The 21,763-nt window shown below is 38.6% G+C and overlaps 1 protein-coding gene across 5 annotated transcripts in view; it reads left to right on the top strand.

Annotated features, from left to right (window-relative positions):
* Positions 1-21,763, top strand: part of LOC127963140 (NACHT, LRR and PYD domains-containing protein 3) — a 210,736-nt gene that overhangs the window by 31,745 nt on the left and 157,228 nt on the right. Inside the window, exon 11 of one of the 5 annotated variants that reach the window (XR_008154738.1) lies at positions 484-1,504. The exons of 2 other annotated variants lie outside the window; for them this stretch is intronic. Coding sequence is in view for 1 of the 3 variants with exons in the window: in XM_052562884.1 (XP_052418844.1) it covers positions 484-1,016 (533 nt within the window). In the remaining 2 variants the exon portion in view is untranslated. Of the gene's footprint in view, positions 1-483; positions 2,806-21,763 lie in introns of those variants that run through there. 2 more of the 5 variants (XR_008154739.1, XM_052562884.1) reach the window with 2 other exon arrangements.

The following is a 21,763-nucleotide window of genomic DNA, read 5'->3' as shown; positions in this document are numbered from 1 at the left end:
AACACTATATAAGTGAACACATTTGTGAAATGTGAGGGCATTCTGGACTTTGCAAATATACCATATTTTTCGGACTATAAGTCGCACCTGAGTATAAGTCGCATCAGTCCAAAAATACATCATGATGAGGAAAAAAACATATATAAGTCGCACTGGAGTATAAGTCGCATTTATTTAGACCCAAGAACCAAGAGAAACCATTACCGTCTACAGCCACGAGAGGACGCTCTATGTTTTCAGTGTAGACTACAGCAGCACTGAGCAGCATAGAGCGCCCTCTCGTGGCTGTAGACGGTAATGGTTTCTCTTGGTTCATGTCAAATTAATTTTGATAAGTCGCATCTGGCTATAAGTCGCAGGACCAGCCAAACTATGAAAAAAGTGTGACTTATAGGCCGGAAAATAGGGTAGTCCAAGCTGTAAACACACAAAGACATCTTCACTGTTGTGTTGTCCTTGATTTTTCTCTTTTCTTGTGTTCAGATGCCTGTGATCTCACACTGGATCCAAACACAGCCAACACTCAACTCATGCTGTCTGATGCGAACAGGAAGATCACAGGTGTGGACGATCGGCAGTCGTATCCTGACCATCCAGAGAGATTTGATAAGGATCCTCAGGTTCTGTGTGTTGAGAGTCTGACTGGACGCTGTTACTGGGAGGCTGAATGGAAGAGACGTGCCGAGATATCAGTGTCATATAAAGGAATCGACAGGAAAGGAGGGAGTGACTGTGAATTTGGATTCAATGAGAAATCCTGGAGTCTGGTCTGCTCTGATAAAAAATTCTCAGTCTGTCACAATAAGAACAGCACTGATATACCTGCAGTCTGTTCATCCTTTAAGAGAGCAGGAGTGTATCTGGACTGGTCAGCCGGCTCGCTGTCCTTCTACAGCGTCTCTGACACAGACACACTCACACACTTACACACACTCAACACCACATTCACTGAACCCCTCTGTGCTGGATTTAGAGTTGATAATGATTCCTCAGTGTCTCTGTGTGATATTAAATGATAGAGAGACTCTGTAAATCCTCTTTCCGATATTCACATGCACACAAACTCAAATCAAATTGATTAACATGGAAAAGCATTTGTGGCATCTTCTCCTGATAGCACCGAAAATAACTTAATTTACACTTTCAGTTTTGATCGTACAGATGAGAGCAATACATCAATCGGATCGGTAAAGGGTCTACTTTTATTTGTATACATGCATAATAACAACAAAACTTTGTGCAATTATAAAATAAAGATAGCAAACAAGGTGCGCTGATCTTCATTTACAAACGCATCATTAAAATGAACTGTAACTCAGTGAATACTCAACGAAGTGACATGAGATATATATATATATATATATATAGAAAGCTTGACATATCTACTTTTAAACTAAACAAGTGCTACCAAAATCAAATATTCTGTGTTAAAGTAATCCATATGAAAACAATGAGATTTTCATTGTTCAAACAACCACACTATAATGATAAAAATCCAACCAGTGTTTTTTTTATTTTATTTTTATTTTAATCTCTGTAAATCATTTCCCCTTTCTCAACTTGAGCCGATCGCAGGAGCTAGTCTTTGTGACATCATACACACAGGCCTCTCCCACAATAGTTTGATTGACAGTAGTGTTTTAACACACACTGGACTGGCATATGGCAAGTTAATTGTGCCATGGATAATCTACCAAATGAGACGGCTGTTTACTTTCACGTGAGAGAAGGGGTAAATCACCTCAGCAGACGCATGACACCAATGTCATGGACAATTACGTCTCTGCATTACACGTATCATCTAAATAATACATCAGCAGAGCTGTAATTTTGCCAATTATACAGTAATAAAAATGAAAGATGAACACGTTTGTCAGCATCCTACATCTTGTAGTTTGTCTCCGGGCTTCTAGAGTTTCCGTTTTCTTTGCTTTACTTCTTACTCATGTGGCCTTGTTAGCATTATCCAGGTCACCTGTGCCTTGTTTTCCCCAGTGTATTTAAGTTGTATATTTTTGCCTTGGTTCCTCAATCGGTTTTTGAGTCTTCACCCTGTGTTTCCTGTCTGATCTCGCTAAAGCCTCCCTAGCTACTAAAAGTAAGGTTTGATGAGTTCCGTTCTTTGGTAGTTGTTTTGCCGCAGTTAATTCCTCAGTACGAGAATAATTTTTGTTGTATTTTTTCTTGCAGAGATTATTTTATTAAATCTACACTTCCTTTTAAATCTACACCTACCATCATTACTGCTCCAATGGCTCAGTGGTAGACCTTTCACTCATCACACCAGAGATCTGAGGTCTAACCTGGCCTGTGACACATTTATTTATAATAAGCAATATTTTAAGTATATTTTGATGCTTATAGTCCTGTATTTTACTTTATTTAAAGGATGTATTTGTATTTTGATTAAAGGGATAATTCACCAAAATCATGAACGTCATAATCAAGTAATCACTGAGTAATTTATCATTTACTTGTCTTTTGTGGAACATAAAGGTTATTCTGAGACTTTTCCTTTTATGCAAGACTTTTCCATGTCCCATAAAGATACGATTTTTGGCTTCCTTAAAATAAGCACAATAGCCATTTCAATTAATTTTACAAAAACTGTCAACACTAGTAATAATTATAATCAATATCATTTATGTATCCATTTTTTAACAAGCACTCTGTCAGTTCAGTTTTTTATCAATTTGTTTTCTGTAATCTTTTTTCCCATTTTAATTTGTTGACTCAAATGTCATAAGGCACTGTTTATACTCTGCTTGTTCATGAAATTAAGCTAAGAATAAAAAATTGACACTGGTTTATTGTATCTTGTGGGAAGTGGTCTTTAAGCTCTTAATGCCATCATAACGCAATGAAACAAGTTTTGGATTGTGAGAAAACTAGATTAATGGAAAAATAATAAGAATAAAATCAAAGTACATTTTCATATTATGATCCAACTGTTTTGAATACTTAAAAAATACAAAATAGACAATGTTTTTTAAATGGTTATTAAATATATTTAATTGACAATAGTACAAGGAAAATATTTCCAAAGTTTTCACTGACCAATTTAAATATATTTTGTAAATAAAAACAAAGTTTGATTTTGATAGCTGCAACACACTCCAAAAACAAAGTTGGAACAGAGGCAAAAAGTGAAAGAATAAAAAACACTCATAATCAAATTAATAAGCAACCTCTGAGTGAAATAAAAACAAAATGGGTAACATTTTAAAGCTTTCGAATCTCAGCTTTAATGTAATTATTCTAATCATTATTACAATATTACTAATCATGTTTTTTAAACCACTGCCTTGATCAACAAAAATTGGATATCATTTGAAAGCTTAGAGTCTGAGCTTTACAGTGCAGGTAGCCAAATCGTTTTCGTAATTTACATAATGTGTGTTTGTGTGCCATGTATTCTAATATGTCAAAAACATCACACAGTTCAGATATTTATGTGCCGTATGTCATTTGAAAGGTCTCGGAGTAGAATAAAATAAGTATAATTGTTTGGGACTAAACTTGAGTGAGGCATTACTTCAAATTCAAAACAACAATTTCAAAACTGTCAAGGGCTAAGAGAAGGGCTACCTTGGTTCCAAATGCTGTAACTTTTGATTACTTCATAATATCACCACAAAATAAAATTCACTTACAACACACGTTATAGAATATCACCCAAAAAAAAAATTATGTTGTGAGAAATTTAACATTTTGAACATCAAAAGTATAGAACGTCAAATGGTAAATAATTTGCCATTAACCAGACGCCTGGTGTCCAGTAAACGCCCGTTTTTACTGCATTTTAGACAGAAAAACTCCATAAAATACAGCGTTTTGTAGTACAGATAGCAAATGATGGCGTTTTCACAGCAGAACCGCCATTTAATATTGGCATTTATATATCAGTGTTTATTTATGCAATCCAAAACACTATTCATTTTCACTGTTTGGCCATCTATAAAACGGTGTAATTTATTATTGTAAAAATGATGTTTTCTTTAATATTAAAATCAGCATGTCCTTTTCTACAAAGTCAAGCCCATAGATATTCAGGTGCTAGTCATATAATTAGAATATCATCAAAAAGTTGATTTATTTCACAAATTTGTTTCAAAAAGTGAAATCCCAAATTCAGTATCTTAGAAAATGTGAATATTACTTAATACCAAAACAAAGAAAGGATTTTTAGAAATCTTGGCCAACTATAAAGTATAAAAAGTAATAATAAATAATAAATCTGCATCTCCATAAAGTTGGTCAGCAGCAGGAAGCATTAAGTGCTCTAAAACTTCCTGGTATATGGCTGCGTTGACCTTGGACCTTAGAAAACACAGTGGACCAACACCAGCAGATGATATGGCGACCCAAAGCATCACCGACTGTGGAAACTTTACACTGGACATCAAGCAACGTGGATTGTGTGCCTCTCCTCTCTTCCTGACTACCTCCGGGTGTCGCTGTTGAACAGTGTTTTTTTTGCTTCCTGCTGGCCTTGCTGCTGCTCTGTGTAGCTGTTTTTTCTCTAGAATCTTTATCTTACTATCACTCTCTGTTGTTTAAAGTGATAAAATATAACTTAATTATTTCTGATATTATCGATCAATCTTATCAGATAAATTTAGTTCGTTCACTTTTATTTTAAATCCACGAGTGCAGTTCACCTGCGTTGCGTTAGCACTTGTTAGCATTTTAATTTGTACCTATCACCGTTTTCTTTTCTCCTCTCCTTTCTCTCACTACACTCTCTCTCTCCAGTTTTTCACAAGTTCATCAAACAACTGTGGTAATTATTTCATCAAGCACGGTGAGTAATGGCTTCTCCTGCTATTGTTATTTGCACCTCTTGCCACATGTACAGTTTATCTATCTCTGTCAGTGATGAGGGATTCACATGTGATAAATACAGAGAAATAGTTAGGTTGACAGAGAAGATTTCAGAATTAGAGACACGCATCCAAACTTTAAAGGGGGGGTGAAATGCTCGTTTTCACTCAATATCCTGTTAATCTTGAGTACCTATAGAGTAGTACTGCATCCTTCATAACTCCAAAAAGTCTTTAGTTTTATTATATTCATAAGAGAAAGATAGTCTGTACACGACCGGCTGGAGGCGTTATGTGTGGGCGTAGCTAAAGAATCACGAGCGCCAGTAGGCTTTTGCGTTGAGAGCGTTTGGAAGTTGTGACATTACCGTGAGGAAAAAAAAAATCATCCAAAACAAACCATGGCTAACAGTCAGATTCAGCCGTTTATTTATGATCCAGAATCAGATCCCGAGGCTGAAACTGAACGAGAGCAGCAGCAGCAACGACTCGCTCCGAGCGGGGCTCGAACCCGGGTCTCTGGCATGGGAGGGGACGCACTAACAAGGAGGCAGAGATATTTTAAGCAGTTTTACTCACCGCCTGCGGTTCCAACACACGATCGTGACCCTTTTTCGTTGGGATTGCATCATCCTTAAGAAATAAACGATACGCAAATCCGTCGTCAAACTGGGCCTTGTTTGTAAAACAAGCATCTTCGAAATGCAGGGAACAAACAAAAACACTTGCACAACTCCGTTGATGCTCTGTAAAAATAAACTCCATCCACTGGTCCCTTAATGCTGTTTTTTTTTTTTTGGTAATCTGTGCAGGGTTGTCTTGCCCTGGCAACCAAAAACACACTTCTTTTGTGACTTTTCGCGACGCTCTCGCTCTGATCAGTGAATGAATGTCTGTGCTCAGCCTCTCAGTGCTCTGCTATATGGGAGCGCGCGCTCTTCCGGCGGTGTAAAAAAACCAGTATGCATGAAATAGCATTTCACCCAACCCCTTAATTGAGGACAGTAAGAATGTTAGGGTAGATACGGCTTTGGATGCATCTAGCTCAGGGAGTGCTGTACATTGTTCATGTCCGGCAACAGAGCCCCTGCAGCAGGGCAACTGGGTGACAATGAGGCAGCATAGTCGTGGGTCAAAACACCGCTCTTCTGTTTCAAATTAAAATATTACACAGGTTCTCCCCACTCAGTGATGCATCCACTGAGAGACCTGATGAAAGTGCTCTAGTTATTGGCGAATTGTACGGAATGTGAATATAGAGACACCAGCCACCATAGTCAAATGTTTACCTGGAGCCAGAGCGCCTGACATCTTTGGAAATTTAAAAGTGCTGGCTAATGCTAAATGTAAATACAGTAAGATTGTTATTTATGCCGGCGCTAATGATGTTCGACTTCACCAGTCGGAGATCACTAAAAATAACATTAAAGAGGTGTGTGAACTTGCAAGCACGATGTCAGACACTGTAATGTGCTTTGGTCCCCTCCCTGCTTACCGTGGTGACGAGATGCATAGCAGATTGTCATCACTCAGTGGCTGGATGTCTAAGTGGTGCCCGCAGAATAACATAGGTTTCATAGACAATTGGACGAGCTTTTGGGGCAGACCTGACCTGTTGAAAAGAGGTGGTCTTCATCCCTCCTGGGGTGGTGCCGCTCTTCTCTCTAGAAATATGGCAAATAGTCTTAGTGTTTATACTTGACTAACTGGGGCCCAGGTCAGGAAGCAGACAGACTGGCTAAACCGACCGTCTGCTAGCTGCCTCACGTCACAGAGGTCAGCTAATTCTCAGCACATAGAGAGTCTTTCACCTAGATATCACACTATAGAGACTGTGTCTGTTCCCTGAACTAGAAAATACTAAAAAACATCCAAACCAAGTTAAGATTAACAATTTAATTGAGGTTCAACAAATAAAAACAGATGCAATACGGATAAACAAATGATAAAGCTTGGCTTATTTAATATAAGATCCCTTTCTACGAAAACACTTTTTGTAAATATGATCACTGATCTTAACCTAGATGTGCTCTGTTTGACAGAAACCTGGCTAAAACCTGATGATTATATTATTTTAATTAAATGAGTCCACCCCCCAAGATTACTGTTATAAACATGAGCAAAGGCAAAGGGGGAGGTGTTGCTTCAATTTATAACAACGTTTTCAGGATTTCTCAGAGGGCAGGCTTCAAGTATAACTCATTTGAAGTAATGGTGCTTCATATAACATTATCCGGAGAAACAAATGTTAATGATAAATCCTCTGTGATGTTTGTACTGGCTACTGTATAAAGGCCACCAGGGCACCATGCAGACTTTATTAAAGAGTTTGGTGATTTTACATCTGAGTTAATTCTGGCTGCAGATAAAGTTTTAATAGTTGGTGATTTTAATATCCATGTCGATAATGAAAAAGATGCATTGGGATCAGCATTTATAGACATTCTGAACTCTATTGGTGTTAGACAACATGTTTCAGGACCTACTCATTGTCGAAATCATACTCTAGATTTAATACTGTCACATGGAATTGATGTTGATAGTGTTGAAATTATGCAGCCAAGTGATGATATCTCAGATCATTTAGTTTTGTGCAAACTTCATATAGCCAAAATTGTAAATTCTACTTCTTGTAACAAGTATGGTATAAGCATCACTTCTACCACAAAAGACTGCTTTTTAAGTTATCTTCCTGATGTATCCGAATTCCTTAGCATATCCAAAAACAATTTGGTGATGTAACAGAAACTATGGACTCTCTCTTTTCTAGCATTTTAAATACAGTTGCTCCTTTACGCTTAAGGAAGGTTAGGGGGAGTGCATTTACAGTGCTCTCTCCACCCTCAATACCCTCAGACCTGGTAAAGTGATCAATTACTGGTTGTATTTACTCAAAACCACCTTTACTTCTTTCCAAGTGCAGATAATCTATGGAAATGAGTTCAAGAGGAAAAGTAGTTGTAACGCTTCCCATTGGAGCTTTCTTATGGGTAACATGCTTCTTTTGCTTAATGCATGAACATCTTCTGTTAACAATTTTCTATGTCCATTTTCTTATGTGGCCAATAAAATCTCTCTCTTGCCAGATGTATCACCCTTTCTGTGCCCACATGACACATGTCATCATGAAGATGCTTCAGGACCTTTTTCTTAAATTAAGAAGGTAAGACCAGTTGTTTCTGGTGAGTGGTCCTTCGATACAGCAAGCCATTTTCAAAATGCTGTTTTTTACACTAATGTAATCATTTCTTGACTGGGCTATGTAACCCTCTTCTGACTTCACTGGTGAGAGTTTTTTTGTAAGTTTTAATTTGTCCCCAATAGCAGGATCTTCTTTCTGTGCTCTCAGTAACTCACTGTGATGTATTGTTGACAGAAAACTATGGTGAGATGACTCTGGGCACGTGTTGGTAATGTCAGAGTTCTGAGCTGTAATGAGAGTAGCTATCCAGACTACATCCTTTTTCTTTGCTACCTGGCTCCCTTCCCAAATTGCATGAACTGCATCGACTGACATTTCTCCTGAACACGAGGCCACCCACATACCATTCTATGTCCAGAGGACAACGAGAGAGAGTTTCAGCATCTATATTTTCCTTTCCTGGTCTATACTTGATGTCAAAATGGAAATCAGAAAATTCTTCCACCCAACGGTGGCCCACAGCATTGAGCTTGGCAGTGCTCATCACATAGGTCAGGGGGTTATTATCAGTTTACACAGTGAAGGCAGGAGCATAAAACAGATAATCCCGGAATTCCTCACAAATAGCCCATTTAAAAGCTAGGAATTCAAACTTGCCAGAGTAAAGATTGTAATTTTACTCTGCTGGGGAAAGAGTTCTGGATCCATAAGCAATGACCCTTAACTTTTTTTTTTGCCATTGATAGAGAACTGCCCCAAACCCTTTTGAGATGCATCAGTATGTAGAGTGAAGGGCGAGTTGAAATCAGGATAAGCCAGCACAGGTGGATGGGTAAGAATGTCAATCAATGTTGCCAGGGTGTTCTTTAGTCCAGACCCCTGGTGTTTTAGAAGGAAGCTGGTTACCTTTCCCTTTGGTTTTGTTGTTTGTTTGTTGAGAAGTCCTGGATATATGTTCTGTAATAGCTTAAGAATCCCAGAAATCTTTGCACTTCTCCAATGGTGCTTGGTGACTTTTCTCCAAATGACAAAATGGCACTGATGTCTTTGGTGTCAATGCGGACACCTTAAGCAGAAATTAGTCGTCCCATGTAGTGAACCTTTCTTTTGAAGAACTCAAGTTTTTTTGGTCTAAGTTTCACCTCATGCTGTTGTAGCGCTTTGAAGACCCTTCTAAGTCTTTCAAGGTGGTCTTCAAAATTCTTTGCATAACAGAGTAAGGTATGCAAGTTATCCAGGTAAGGTATGCAACAATCATCTCAAAGGGAGTCCAACATCTCTTCCATGCTTCTCTGGAATGCAGCAGTTGCATTGGTCAGCCCAAAAGGAAACCTTAACCACTCATAAAACACCAATGGTGTAATGAAAGCCATCAGATGTCGGGATCCCTCAGCCATAAACCCTTGGTGGTATGCCTTCCCTTGGTCAAGGATGGAAAACCAGCTGTAACCCCCTAAAGTATCTGTAATGTCTGGTATTGTCTTCTTATTAAGTGAACGGTAGACAATGCAAAGTCTAAGTGAACCATCTTTCTTTCTTACGCATACAACAGGAGCAGAGTATGGTGACTTAGACTTAACAATCCAACCTCTAGCCAACAAGTCGTGAATGTTCTCCTTGACTTCCTGATAGAGTGGTTTAGGCACAGAGGCATACGTTCTTTGCACAGGTATGTCATCCTTCAATGTAATAACCATCTGAAGACTAGTAAAGCATCCTATGTCATCATCGTCACATGCGAAAGCTGCTGACTCTTCATAAAGCAGTTATTTCACCTGCTCTTGCTGTTCGTTACTGAGGGTGCTGAGATCAACTGGAGGATGCCAAAGTGTCGGAGGATTTCTTCCTTCATCCTTGGTACCAGCCCGGGAGTCCAAGTTGTTTACTTCAATATACAAAGGTTGGAAATCTACTTGATCAGTTTCAATTACTTTTCTGACTGCCTGAATGCTCCCAAGTGTGGTCTTCCGGGGCAGTGTGGTGCTATGCATAGTTTGATTGCCAATAGGAATTTGAACATATGGATTCTGTGGATTTTTAAATTTGAAAAGTCCCTCACCAATAATTAACTGGTCAAACTGTGGACACTCCATGACAGTACAGTACCACTGGGCTGGTGAGACTGAAGATATTTGAAACGTATATTTGATGTTATGGATTTGTTTTGATGAAGTCAAAGTAGTTGTAGGAGCTTGACACTGTAGTGTCCCTCTACAGTGATTGTTCCCCATTTCCCTGCTCTCTTGGCTTCCTAAGGCAACCTACAGCTCTGTGTCCCTCTGTACCACATATAAAACAATGGCTGCAAGTAGTCACATTTTTATCTGTGCATTCGTGGCCTCTTGACTGTTGTTGTCTTTGAAGAGGACGTCTACTTGAAAAGAATTGGGTTTTGGGTCTTGACCTGTATTGACGTTGTGTTTGATACTGGGTCTGAGACTGCACCTGTGTATCCGGGTTGTATAATGACATAGCAGATGGTGGGAACACGGATGCTGAAAGTTGAAAAAGGGGCTGTTGAGGTGGTTGCTGTGTGCATGCACCACCTTATGGCGAGTAGACTGACCCAGCCGGCATTGCCTCTCACTTTCATCACTTGTAATTCTTATTACATGCCTCAGCAGGGTTTCATCAGAAACATTGTGGTCTGAAAGAAAAGGTCTCAACTCTCACCAAATGGATTATATCACTTTCAGTGCAGCCTTCCTTAATGCCTTCGTCTATTTGCTTGCACAGGTTGCTGAAACTTATGTCAGAGACACTTTCTCCTATTTGTCGCCCATGGATCCTGAATTCTTGATATTGCAACATTGCAATGTCTCTTATAGAGACCATGGTCTAATGGTGCAGAATGAGATGTACTGTGATTATTGAATTCCTTGTTTGGAAGATGTGTGTGTAATGTGTCTGTGGATATAGGTAGTGTGGAAGGTATAGTTCTACAGGCTAAAAGTTTTCTACCTAAATCCTAATAGTTTGATAACATTCTCTGGTATTCACCCTTTGATGTGTCTGTGTTATGAGGTGTAATGGATGGCTGAGTAACCACTTCACTCCTAGTAGCACATTGCTCTACGATTTCATCAATAAAATCATTTAAATTTAATAACAGAGTCATCCCTTGATCAGGTAGCCAAGACATTTCACAGCTGTTCATGTAAATGACAATATAATTAAGGTTAAGCTTTCTTCGTCACCATTCTTTAATGGTGTGACATCTGCATCTGATGCAGGGTGAATTTCTTTTGCCAGCTGGAAGAGTTCACCTGTGTTTAAAGTGTAGACTTTCTTCTTGATGTTCCAGATAAGTTTCTTTCTTTCTTTGTCGGACATTATGTACTTCCAGGTAGATCTGGTTATGTGGTGATACTCCTGGTCAGGATGATGCTGGTCACCTGCTCCCTTTAGCCTCTCCCACACGTTGCTCCCTTCATGAAAAATGTGCTCTGCTTCCCTTAGGTTCAAAATCACTGGACCAGGCATCTTCAGAGTAACTCTGATCACGGACAACGAGCCCCCAAAATCTTTTACAGGTCCCGGGCAGTTGGGAAGACTGTAAGCAGTAATCAACTTGACATTAAATGGAAGGAGAGACAAGAATTAGTTTTTTCCTTAATGGTCCTCTTTGTTGTCTTTTAATACACATACACATTTGTATTTCAGAGTCAGTAAGACATTTTGAATCACAAAATGATTCATAAACGTTGGTAAAAAATTATACACACTGTATAGATCATCTAAACAATAAATAAATGATAGCAACCTTAACCGAATGTACAGAAATGCCCTAATACTTACAACTGGCCTGAATTCAGGTAAGTATATTAAGAAAAATACTGCATCTAAAGTATTTCAGGTAAGTGATACATTAGTAAACTTTTCTATGACATACTGTAAGTGTCTTAAAATTATTAATAAATAACTAATTGTTTGGACATTAAAACATGTAAATTACACTTTGATATGACATTTAATTAATTTAACTGACCTTGACATTAAATGAGAGAGAGAGAGACAAGACAAGTCACCTTTATTTATATATATATAGCAAAATACATTGCGTCAAAGCAACTGAACAACATTCATTAGGAAAACAGTGTGTCAATAATGCAAAATGATAGTTAAAGGCAGTTCATCATTGAATTCAGTGATGTTATCTCTGTTCAGTTAAATAGTGTCTGTGCATTTATTTGCAATCAAGTCAACGATATCACTGTAGATGAAGTGGCCCTAACTAAGCAAGCCAGAGGCGACAGCGGCAAGGAACCAAAACTCCATCGGTGACAGAATGGAGAAAAAAACCTTGGGAGAAACCAGGCTCAGCTGGGGGGCAGTTCTCCTCTGACCAAACGAAACCAGTTGTTCAATTCCAGGCTGCAGCAAAGTCAGATTGACATCAGTTACTGACTGGATGGCTACATCTTTTTGAAAGAAAGTTTGTAAATCAGGATAAATGCTATCAGTCTGACTAACTTCTTACACATCAGTTTCTGCTGCAGCTTTGTTGCGATTCAGTTTATTAGTCAAAGACGATACTCTAGCTCTGAGCTCTTTGTTCTGTTCCTCTAGTTCTGTGGTACGCTGAGAATGTTGCGTAGCTAGTGCTAAACCAAATTCTCTGTGGCAGCAGATAATGCCTTTCGCATTGTTTTTGCGAATACATGATCCTAGTACTTTTTTACATTCTTTAATTGACCATACTTTTTCTGGATCAATACCAAATTTCTTTATCAAATCCAATCTGACCGACTCTTGTCACTATTGAGTCCATGTGCTGTCCTAACAATGATTTGAACTCACTGTCTGTCCATGAAGGAGTAGCTAGTCCACCTTTCTTAGTTGTTGGAATCAGATTAGGATTTCTTCTCAACATTTTGTAATGTCGTTCTGACACAAAAGGACACTTCTAACACTTCCCTGACAAGCAGAGGATAAAAACACAAACTTCCCTGCCAGACACAGAGGGTAGCAAAATATTAGCATGTGATGCTAATCTTGCCTGCCTAAACAGAGGATTATTTTCATCTATAAAATATAATTTTTATAGGGTAACTTAGTTAACCAAACCCTACAGCTGTCTGTTAACTCTTCTCTGATAGCGCAGAGGCTAACATTTGTTCTGGTCTTAAAAGTTCTTTTGGATAGAGGTATACTCACCAACCATTGGTTGTACAAAAGATTCAGTCTGGAATGAAGTCTGATCTTTGTTGAGGTTGCAGTTTCAATCAGGATTCAGGTGAGAAGCTCTATCCGGGTCACGGCACCAAAAACTGTTGGGAACTCAGAAACGAAGACCAGGAGACTCTTGGGTAATCTTCAGCAGGATTCTTTATTGAGAAAGCTCTGCGTGGCGCTGCAGTCATCAACAGTCTAATTTGTCCTTAAGACATTGTAGATTTTATATACATTCAAGTGGGAGGGATCCATACAGTAGAGGTGGAGACCATTTTAACAAAGCATGCAAATGCAATCAGGAAAGTACCAGACACTAGCATCTTCCCAGCCTTGATCTTATCAGCATAACGGTGTCATTTAAATACAGAGGTGCCTGACAGTACACTGATACCTTCACATTATCATAGAGACAAAAGGCACAGCTGTGCCTTAAGCTTCAAGGAAGAACACAAAGACCAAAAGGTTAATGTCTCAGACACTTGATTTTCCTGATTTGAGCTTCTTGGATGTAAGCTTTATTACCCCAAAAAGTCTACTATTATATTGGAACCTAGATTTTACATTTTATAAATTTGTAATCCCACAATACAGACTGGATCTGGTGGCTACGGTGACCTCGGAATAAAAAAGAAACAGACTAATATTAGCGTAGATGCCATTCTTCTAATGATGTAGCAAGTACATAGGATGTTATGAGAAGTGTTTCCGGTTCCGGTTTATCTAATTAATGCAGCCTAAAAATCCTTTAACGGATTTGGATTTTAAAAACATATTAGTATGTTATGTGTAAGCCAGGTTAAAGAGATGGGTCTTTAATCTAGATTTAAACTGCAAGAGGGTGTCTGCCTCCCGAACAATGTTAGGTAGGTTATTCCAGAGTTTAGGCACCAAATAGGAAAAGGATCTGCCGCCCGCAGTTGATTTTGATATTCTAGGTATTATCAAATTGCCTGAGTCTTGAGAACGTAGCGGATGTAGAGGAGTATAATGTAAAAGGAGCTCATTCAAATACTGAGGTGCTAAACCATTCAGGGCTTTATAAGTAATAAGCAATATTTTAAAATAGATACTGTTCTGCCACCCCATTGCACCTTGCATATGTTGACAGACAGATAACTCCTCTGCCAATCACCACACTGAAGCAGATACCCAGTTCACTTAGTTTAATGGATGACTGGAAGTAGGTAAAACTGAAAGGAAAATATGATACAATAAACGTATGAATTTAAGTATACAGACTAAGGAATTTAACACAAATTGCTAGTATACAATGACACATATAAAATAACAGTGAATAGGACTGCATACATGGATGTGAAATAAACTGACATATCAAACTGTATACTACCTTGCTTCCAATTATATCAAAATGAGTGATTAACAATAAGTAAACATAGCAGCATAGATAACATGTGTGTGCCTGATAGTTAATGCATGGTAAATGCACAGTACACATATGTATAAGGATCAGAATGAAATTTTAACATACAATACAATCAAACATAGTTGAATCATTCCTTAACATAAATGTACATACCAACGATAACTCCCGAAAGACAAGAAATGTAACAGATTGCTAAGGATGAGAGCACACTAAAGGACAGCTATCTTCCATGTGGCAGGCTGAAGCTGGTCTAACATTGATGATGTCATCAAGTCGCTGCTCTTAAAGGAGCCAGCACTTATCCAACTTAACATCACATAAAGACAACACATATACGATGTTTGATAGGGAGCCAGTGCAGTGTTGACAGGACCGGGCTAATATGGTCATACTTCCTGGTTCTAGTAAGAACTCTTGCTGCTGCATTTTGGACTAGCTGTAGTTTGTTTACTAAGCGTGCAGAACAACCACCCAATAAAGCATTACAATAATCTAACCTTGAGGTCATAAATGCATGGATTAGCATTTCTGCATTTGACATTGAGAGCATAGGCCGTAATTTAGATTTATTTTTGAGATGGAAAAATGCAGTTTTACAAATGCTAGAAACGTGGCTTTCTAAGGAAAGATTGCGATCAAATAGCACACCTAGGTTCCTAACTGATGACGAAGAATTGACAGAGCAGCCATCAAGTCTTAGACAGTGTTCTAGATTATTACAAGCAGAGTTTTTAGGTCCTATAATTAACACCTCTTGTTTTTTCGACTATGCCTTCCATTTGTTTTTCAAATTGGTGTGTTTCACCAGGCCGCGAAGAAATATAGAGCTGAGTATCATCAGCATAACAGTGAAAGTTAACACCATATTTCCTGATGATATCTCCCAAGGGTAACATATAAAGCATGAAGAGTAGTGGCCCTAGTACTGAGCCTTGTAACTCTAAGGAGAGCAGTCTCAGTACTATGATACGGTCTAAATCCTGACTGGAAATCCTCACATATTCCATTTTCCTCTAAGAAGGAATATAATTGTGAAGTTACCACCCTTATTAGTATCTTGGACAGAAAAGGGAGATTCGAGATTGGTCTATAATTAACTAGTTCTTTGGGGTCAAGTTGTGTTTTTTTTTATTAAAGGCTTAATAACAGCCAGTTTGAAGGTTTTGGGTACATATCCTAATGACAATGAGGAATTAATGATAGTCAGAAGAGGATCTATGAACCTTTTTGAACATAAAAAAAAACATTTTATGGTGAATTACAGTAATTGTTTTCTAAGATGAATTATGTATTGTATGTACAGTAAGATGTTGGCTAAATGTCAGTCTTGTAACTAAAATATAATACATCCTGTTGGAACACGAAAAAAAAAAATTTGATCAATTAAAGTAATGGTTTTTGAAGATTATGTACTGTATGTACAGTAAGAGAGATATTGGCAGACCTTCACCAGTAGTAAATCAGTCTGGCCACTAGTAATGTACTACAACATCTGGAACATAACAAAAGCCTTTTGGTGAATTACAGTAGGCCTAATGGTTTACTAAGATTAATTATGTACTGTATGTACAGTAAGGGAGATGTAGGTAAAATCTCTTCTGGTGTAAGTCTGTACACCAGGAATGTACTACTACCTTGGTCAGTCGTTTGGGTACTTGCAGTAGTTTTTTATGAACATAATTGGTACTGTACTGCATATATGAAGGAAGGTTCTGTCAAAATCCTACCTTTAGTAAATCACTGTGAGTGATAGTGTTAACTGACATAGCATTTATTACAGTACAGAAGCTTTAAAAAAAAATTCTCCTTTATTCTGTGATAAAAATGAGAAGTTTTTTTAGTATATAAACCAATCATAAACATAAAATTGTCATTAGGAAAATACATATAAAAAATATTATAGAATATAGAATTAATATTTATTGTCCAGCAATAAAATATTGTATTTTAAAAGACATACATTTTTCTGTCATTTAGACAAACATAATAATAATAATAATAATAATAATAATTATTATTATTATTATAATTATTATTATTATTATTATTATTGCATTTGACATTTCTGTCCCTTCACTTTTGAAATAATTGCTACACCCCTGCCCTGTAACATAGCTGAATATAAAACTTCAGATATGCTGTTTTATCTTCATTTTAGGGATCAAAGGTTTTGTGGCACTGCATGAATTCTATTCGGTGAGAAAGGGGCCAGAATGGCTCTTTTGATGTTGACGGTTGCAGACTCTGATCTAGGTGGATGTTGAAGTCTCCAAGCATAACTAGAGGTTGGGAGCAACACAACTAATTCTTCAAAGAAGTTTCCTAGCAGTCCTTGGGTCTATGAACAACTACAAAATGGATTTTAAGAGGGTGGGTGATATTAATCATTAGACACAAGCAGACCAGTAGCTCCACCTCTTCCAATCAGAGAGAATGAGGAAATTATGAGAATTTATTGGAGAGTACTACAGGTCTGTGTCAGGGCCATGAGGTTTAGGCTTGAATGTAGATGTAGATGTAGACAGCAGTAGAAATCTGCTTTGTTTACGGCAGACTGGCAATTCCAGAGACCAATGTAAATGAAAGTATTGTATCAGGAGACATAGGCAAAATGCGCAGGTAGTCAGGATTGCACTGCTTACAGCAGGGTTATTCAAATCTTGTCCTGGAGGGCCAATGTGCTGCAGAGTTTAGCTCCAATCTTGATCAAACTCACCTACCTGTGATTTTCTAATGATCCTGAAGTCACTGATTAGCATAATCGGGTGTTTGACTAGGCTTAGAGCTAAACTCTGTAGGGCAGTGGATCTCGTGGGCTCAATTTTAGGATCCCTGGCCTACAGTGTGTGATGCATGGTTTGTGAGTGTTAACAACACATTATCAACACCTGTCTTCACTCTGGTACATTTCCCTCAGCATTTAAGCAAGCTCGGATAAGCCCACTGCCTACGAAATCATTTCTAAATCCAGCACTTCTAGAAAACTACAAACCGGTATCCCTTCATCCATTCATTGCAAAGACACTTGAAAAGTTGTTTAACCAACTCTATGTACAGAACAACCTCTTGGAAAAGAAAACAAACTGGCTTCAAAAGCGACCACTCAACTTAGACCTCCCTGATCTCGGTTACTAAAGCCCTGTGACTGGCAAGAGCAGCTTCCAAATCCTCAGTACTCCTCTTGCTGGATCTGTCTGCTGCTTTGACACAGTTAATCACCAGATTCTACTATCCACCCTCAGAAAGATGGGCATCTCTGGAACAGCACTCCAGTGGTTTAAGTCCTACCTCTCAGATAGATCCTTCAGGGTGTCATGGAGGGGTGAAGTTTCTACGACACAACATCTTGATATTGGGGTTGCTTAAGGCTCAGTACTTGGACCAATTCTCTTTTCCATCTACATGACATCAATAGGATATTTCATTCAGAAGCATTGCTTTTCCTATGACTGCTATGCTGATGACACACAACTCTACGTCTCATTCCAACCAGATGATACGACGGTACAGTAGCTACTCACATTGCAGCCTTTCTGAATGACATTTCTAGCTGGATGAATGACCATCACCTTCAGCTCAACCTTAGACAGAACTGCTGGTGGTTCCAGCTAACCCATCATTTCATCACAACTACTCTATACAGCTGGGTTCGTCAACCATAACTCCTTCCAGGACAGCCAGAGACCTAAGATTTGTGATCGCTCATCATTTAAGCTTCACAGACCATACTGCTACAATGACCTTGTCCAGCAGATTTGCCTTATACAACAATAGTAAGATTAGACCCTTCCTGTCAGAGCAAGCCACCCAACTTTTTGTCTAAGCTCTTGTTCTCTCCAGACTGGACTATTGTAATGCTTTCTTGGTGAGCCTACCTACATGTACTATCAGGCCTCTACAACTGACCCAGAATGCAGCAGCAAGAGTTGTCTTCAATGAGCCAAAAAAAGCTCACGTTACTCCTCTCCTCATCAGGTTACACTGGCTACAAGTAGTCACTCACGTCAAATTCAAGGTACTGATGCTTGCCTACAATACAACCACTGGCACGGCACCAACATACCTAAACTCACTGGTTCAAACTTATGCGCCCTCCAGAAACTTGCGTTCTGCAAGGGAATGATGCCTTGTGGTGCTATCCCAAAGAAGATCAAAATTACTCTCACTGACATTTTCCTGGACTGTGCCCAGCTGGTGGAATGACCTCCCAATCTCAATTCGAACAGATGAGGATTTACTCTTTTTCAAAAAACATCTAAGGATTAATCTTTTTCGCCAGCACTTGACCAGCTAAAACTGGCACTTACCTTTTCCTGTCTATCCTATTCTTGGAAGAAGAAGAAGAAGGAGAAGGAGAAAAGAAAAAACCTTGCTACTGGTTCTGTGCTAGACTAACTTCTCATGGCACTTGTATACTATTTTGTTCTCTCATTGGTCTGATTCCTGCTATTGTTCTCATTTGTAAGTCGCTTTGGATAAAAGTGTGCGCTAAATCATTAAATGTAAATGTTCAATGTATTGTTAGTAATAGCAGGGATTTAGAAACATTAAAATCGGTCATGAAAATCAGGTGGACTGTGAAAACAAGTTTATTTGTATAGTGCTTATTACGATACAAATCTTTACTTATTACTTTACAGAAAAATAAGTTTCTACAATGTTTAGTAGTAGCTTTTAATATCACAATATATAGATTTAAATTTAAAGAGACAGGATAGTTTGTGCATGATATGATGCTATATTTGGACCCAAAATATTGTGAGATGAACATTGTGGAGTGCTAAACACTCATGTAGTGCATGTTTTATTCATACTTAAAGCCAGAGGGCGTACTCGTGCAGGAAGTCATGCCAGGAAATTTCTAATATGGACAAAAAGAGTTGTTTTCATAGAAAAACTTTTGGAAACATGAAGAGATTTAACATACGATTACAACAATATATGGTTTAATAGTGTTTTTCAAGTCATCTCCAGATAATAAAGCATAGGAACAATGCAGTGCTAATTGACATAACATTTATTATGGTATAGAAACCATTCTGCTCTATGTGATAAAAAAGTATTTGTAGTATAGAAACAAATTATTATTATTATTATTATTGGTTATTGTCCAGCAGTCATCTGATTTCTAAGCCAATTAAAATACATTTTAGAAAAATTAAAGTCTGATATTCTGATTTCCTGCTCAAGAAAACTTAAGAACTTAAAAAAATGTATAAACTTAAAAAATATATATTATTATTGTGATGTTGAAAACAGCAGAGTATAATTTTTTCAGGGTTTTTTAATAGAAAGTTTGAAGAACAGCATTTATCTGAAACAGAAATCTTTTGTAACATTGTAAATATCTTTATCATCACTCCAAAACTCATAACTATTGCATAACAGGGCTAAGCAGTTATGCAAAGCACAAAACTATCAAACACATCTTAGTAATGACTTACATGATGAGTGTAAAAAAACGTTTGTGTGTGTGTGTGTAAAGGTGCAGAGAGCTGCTCAAACGTGACTGTGAAATGCCTGTTAGTACTCCAGGGTGTCATAAACAATTTAAATCCAGCCATGCTGGCGCCTGACCGATAATTTAGCTTGCAGAGAGTTTGGTTTATATGCATGAGTTCAGAGGCTAAAAGCTTTGGGTTTTAGCCAAGGTGCATTGTTTTAGATTCAATGAACCATGATTCATTCATTCAGAACCAATGAATGAATGAACTGCCCATACGTTACAGTCCCCCTTTCCATCGATGAAGTCCCTGTGTAGACTACATCAGATGGCAATCATCACGATGGGCAGATGACAGGTGAATCACGATGGTCGTGTAGCAGGTGGATCATGATGGAGGGTGGTTCATGATGGCAGGTGGTTCCTGGAGCTGAGGATTCAGCTTGATGAGGTTCGGCATGGTCCCTGACTTGGCACTCCCTTTCCAGGGATTGCATTTGCCAAACCTAGTGTTGGGGTGTGGCTGATTACCTGTAGAAATGCACAGCACAATTTTGGCAGTGGTCCAGGCTCGGACCACAGATGACGGGTTCAGAACGGGCCATCGAGACTGCTTGGAGGGCTGTGTCGACGGGAGCAATGTCAATGTATTGGGACCCCCTTTCCTAAATCCAGAGTTCCAGTCCTGGATCTACGGTGAAGTTTTGATCGTTCACCTTTCTGTGAGTGCAGTACACCTGCAAAGCGTTAGCACTCGTTAGCTTGTCATTAGCGTTTTCTTTTCTCCTCTCTCGCTCCAGTTTTTCACAAGTTCATCAAACAACCGCAGTAAGAATATTTCATCAAGCATGGTGAGTTATGGCTTCGCCTGCTATCGCTATTTGCACCTCTTGCCACATGTACAGTTTATCTATCTCTGTTGCTGATGGAGGGATTCACATGTGATAAATGCAGGGAAATAGTTAGGCTGACAGAGAAGATTTCAGAATTAGAGACACGCATCCAAACTTTAATTGAGGACAGTAAGAATGTTAGGGCTCTAGATACAGCTTTGGATGCGTCTAGCTCAGGGATTCCTGTACTTTGTTCGGTTCCGGAAACAGAGCCCCTGCAGCAGGGCAACTGGGTGACAGTGAGGCAGCGTAGTCGTGGGTCAAAACACCGCTCTTCTGTTCCGATCAAAACATTAAACAGGTTCTCCCCACTCAGTGATGCACCCACTGAGAAACCTGATGAAAGTTCTCTAGTTATTGGTGATTCTATTGTACGGAACGTGAATATAGAGACACCAGCCACCATTGTCAAATGTTTACCGGGAGCCAGAGCGCCTGACATCTTGCCAAATTTAAAAGTGCTGGCTAATGCTAAACGTAAATACAGTAAGATTGTTATTCATGCCGGTGCAATGATGTTCGACTTCGCCAGTCGGAGATCACTAAAAATAACTTTAAAGAGGTGTGTGAACTTGCAAGCACAATGTCAGACACTGTAATATGCTCTGGTCCCCTCCCTGCTTACCGTGGTGACGAGATGCATAGCATATTGTCATCACTCAATGCCTGGATGTCTATGTAAGGGAAACAGGTCAATTTAGCTCAAAGGGAATCATTTAAGATTTTAAAGGGAATTTGAACAGAATCACTGTTTCATGGCTGTTCACGGAGACGCACCTGCGATTCAGTGAACGAGCCGTCTAACATCAAATCTGCGCTGAAAACACTATCAATTAGCACAGTAACAAGATCGGCAGTTTAAGACATTAACTTGTAAGCACAAAACACAAGATACTTCTCTTT

Source organism: Carassius gibelio, chromosome B8 (genome assembly GCF_023724105.1).
Source record: "Carassius gibelio isolate Cgi1373 ecotype wild population from Czech Republic chromosome B8, carGib1.2-hapl.c, whole genome shotgun sequence".
NCBI lineage: Eukaryota > Metazoa > Chordata > Actinopteri > Cypriniformes > Cyprinidae > Carassius > Carassius gibelio.
The sequence above is the reverse complement of the archived record's forward strand: the minus strand, read 5'-3'. Positions and strand labels throughout refer to the sequence as shown.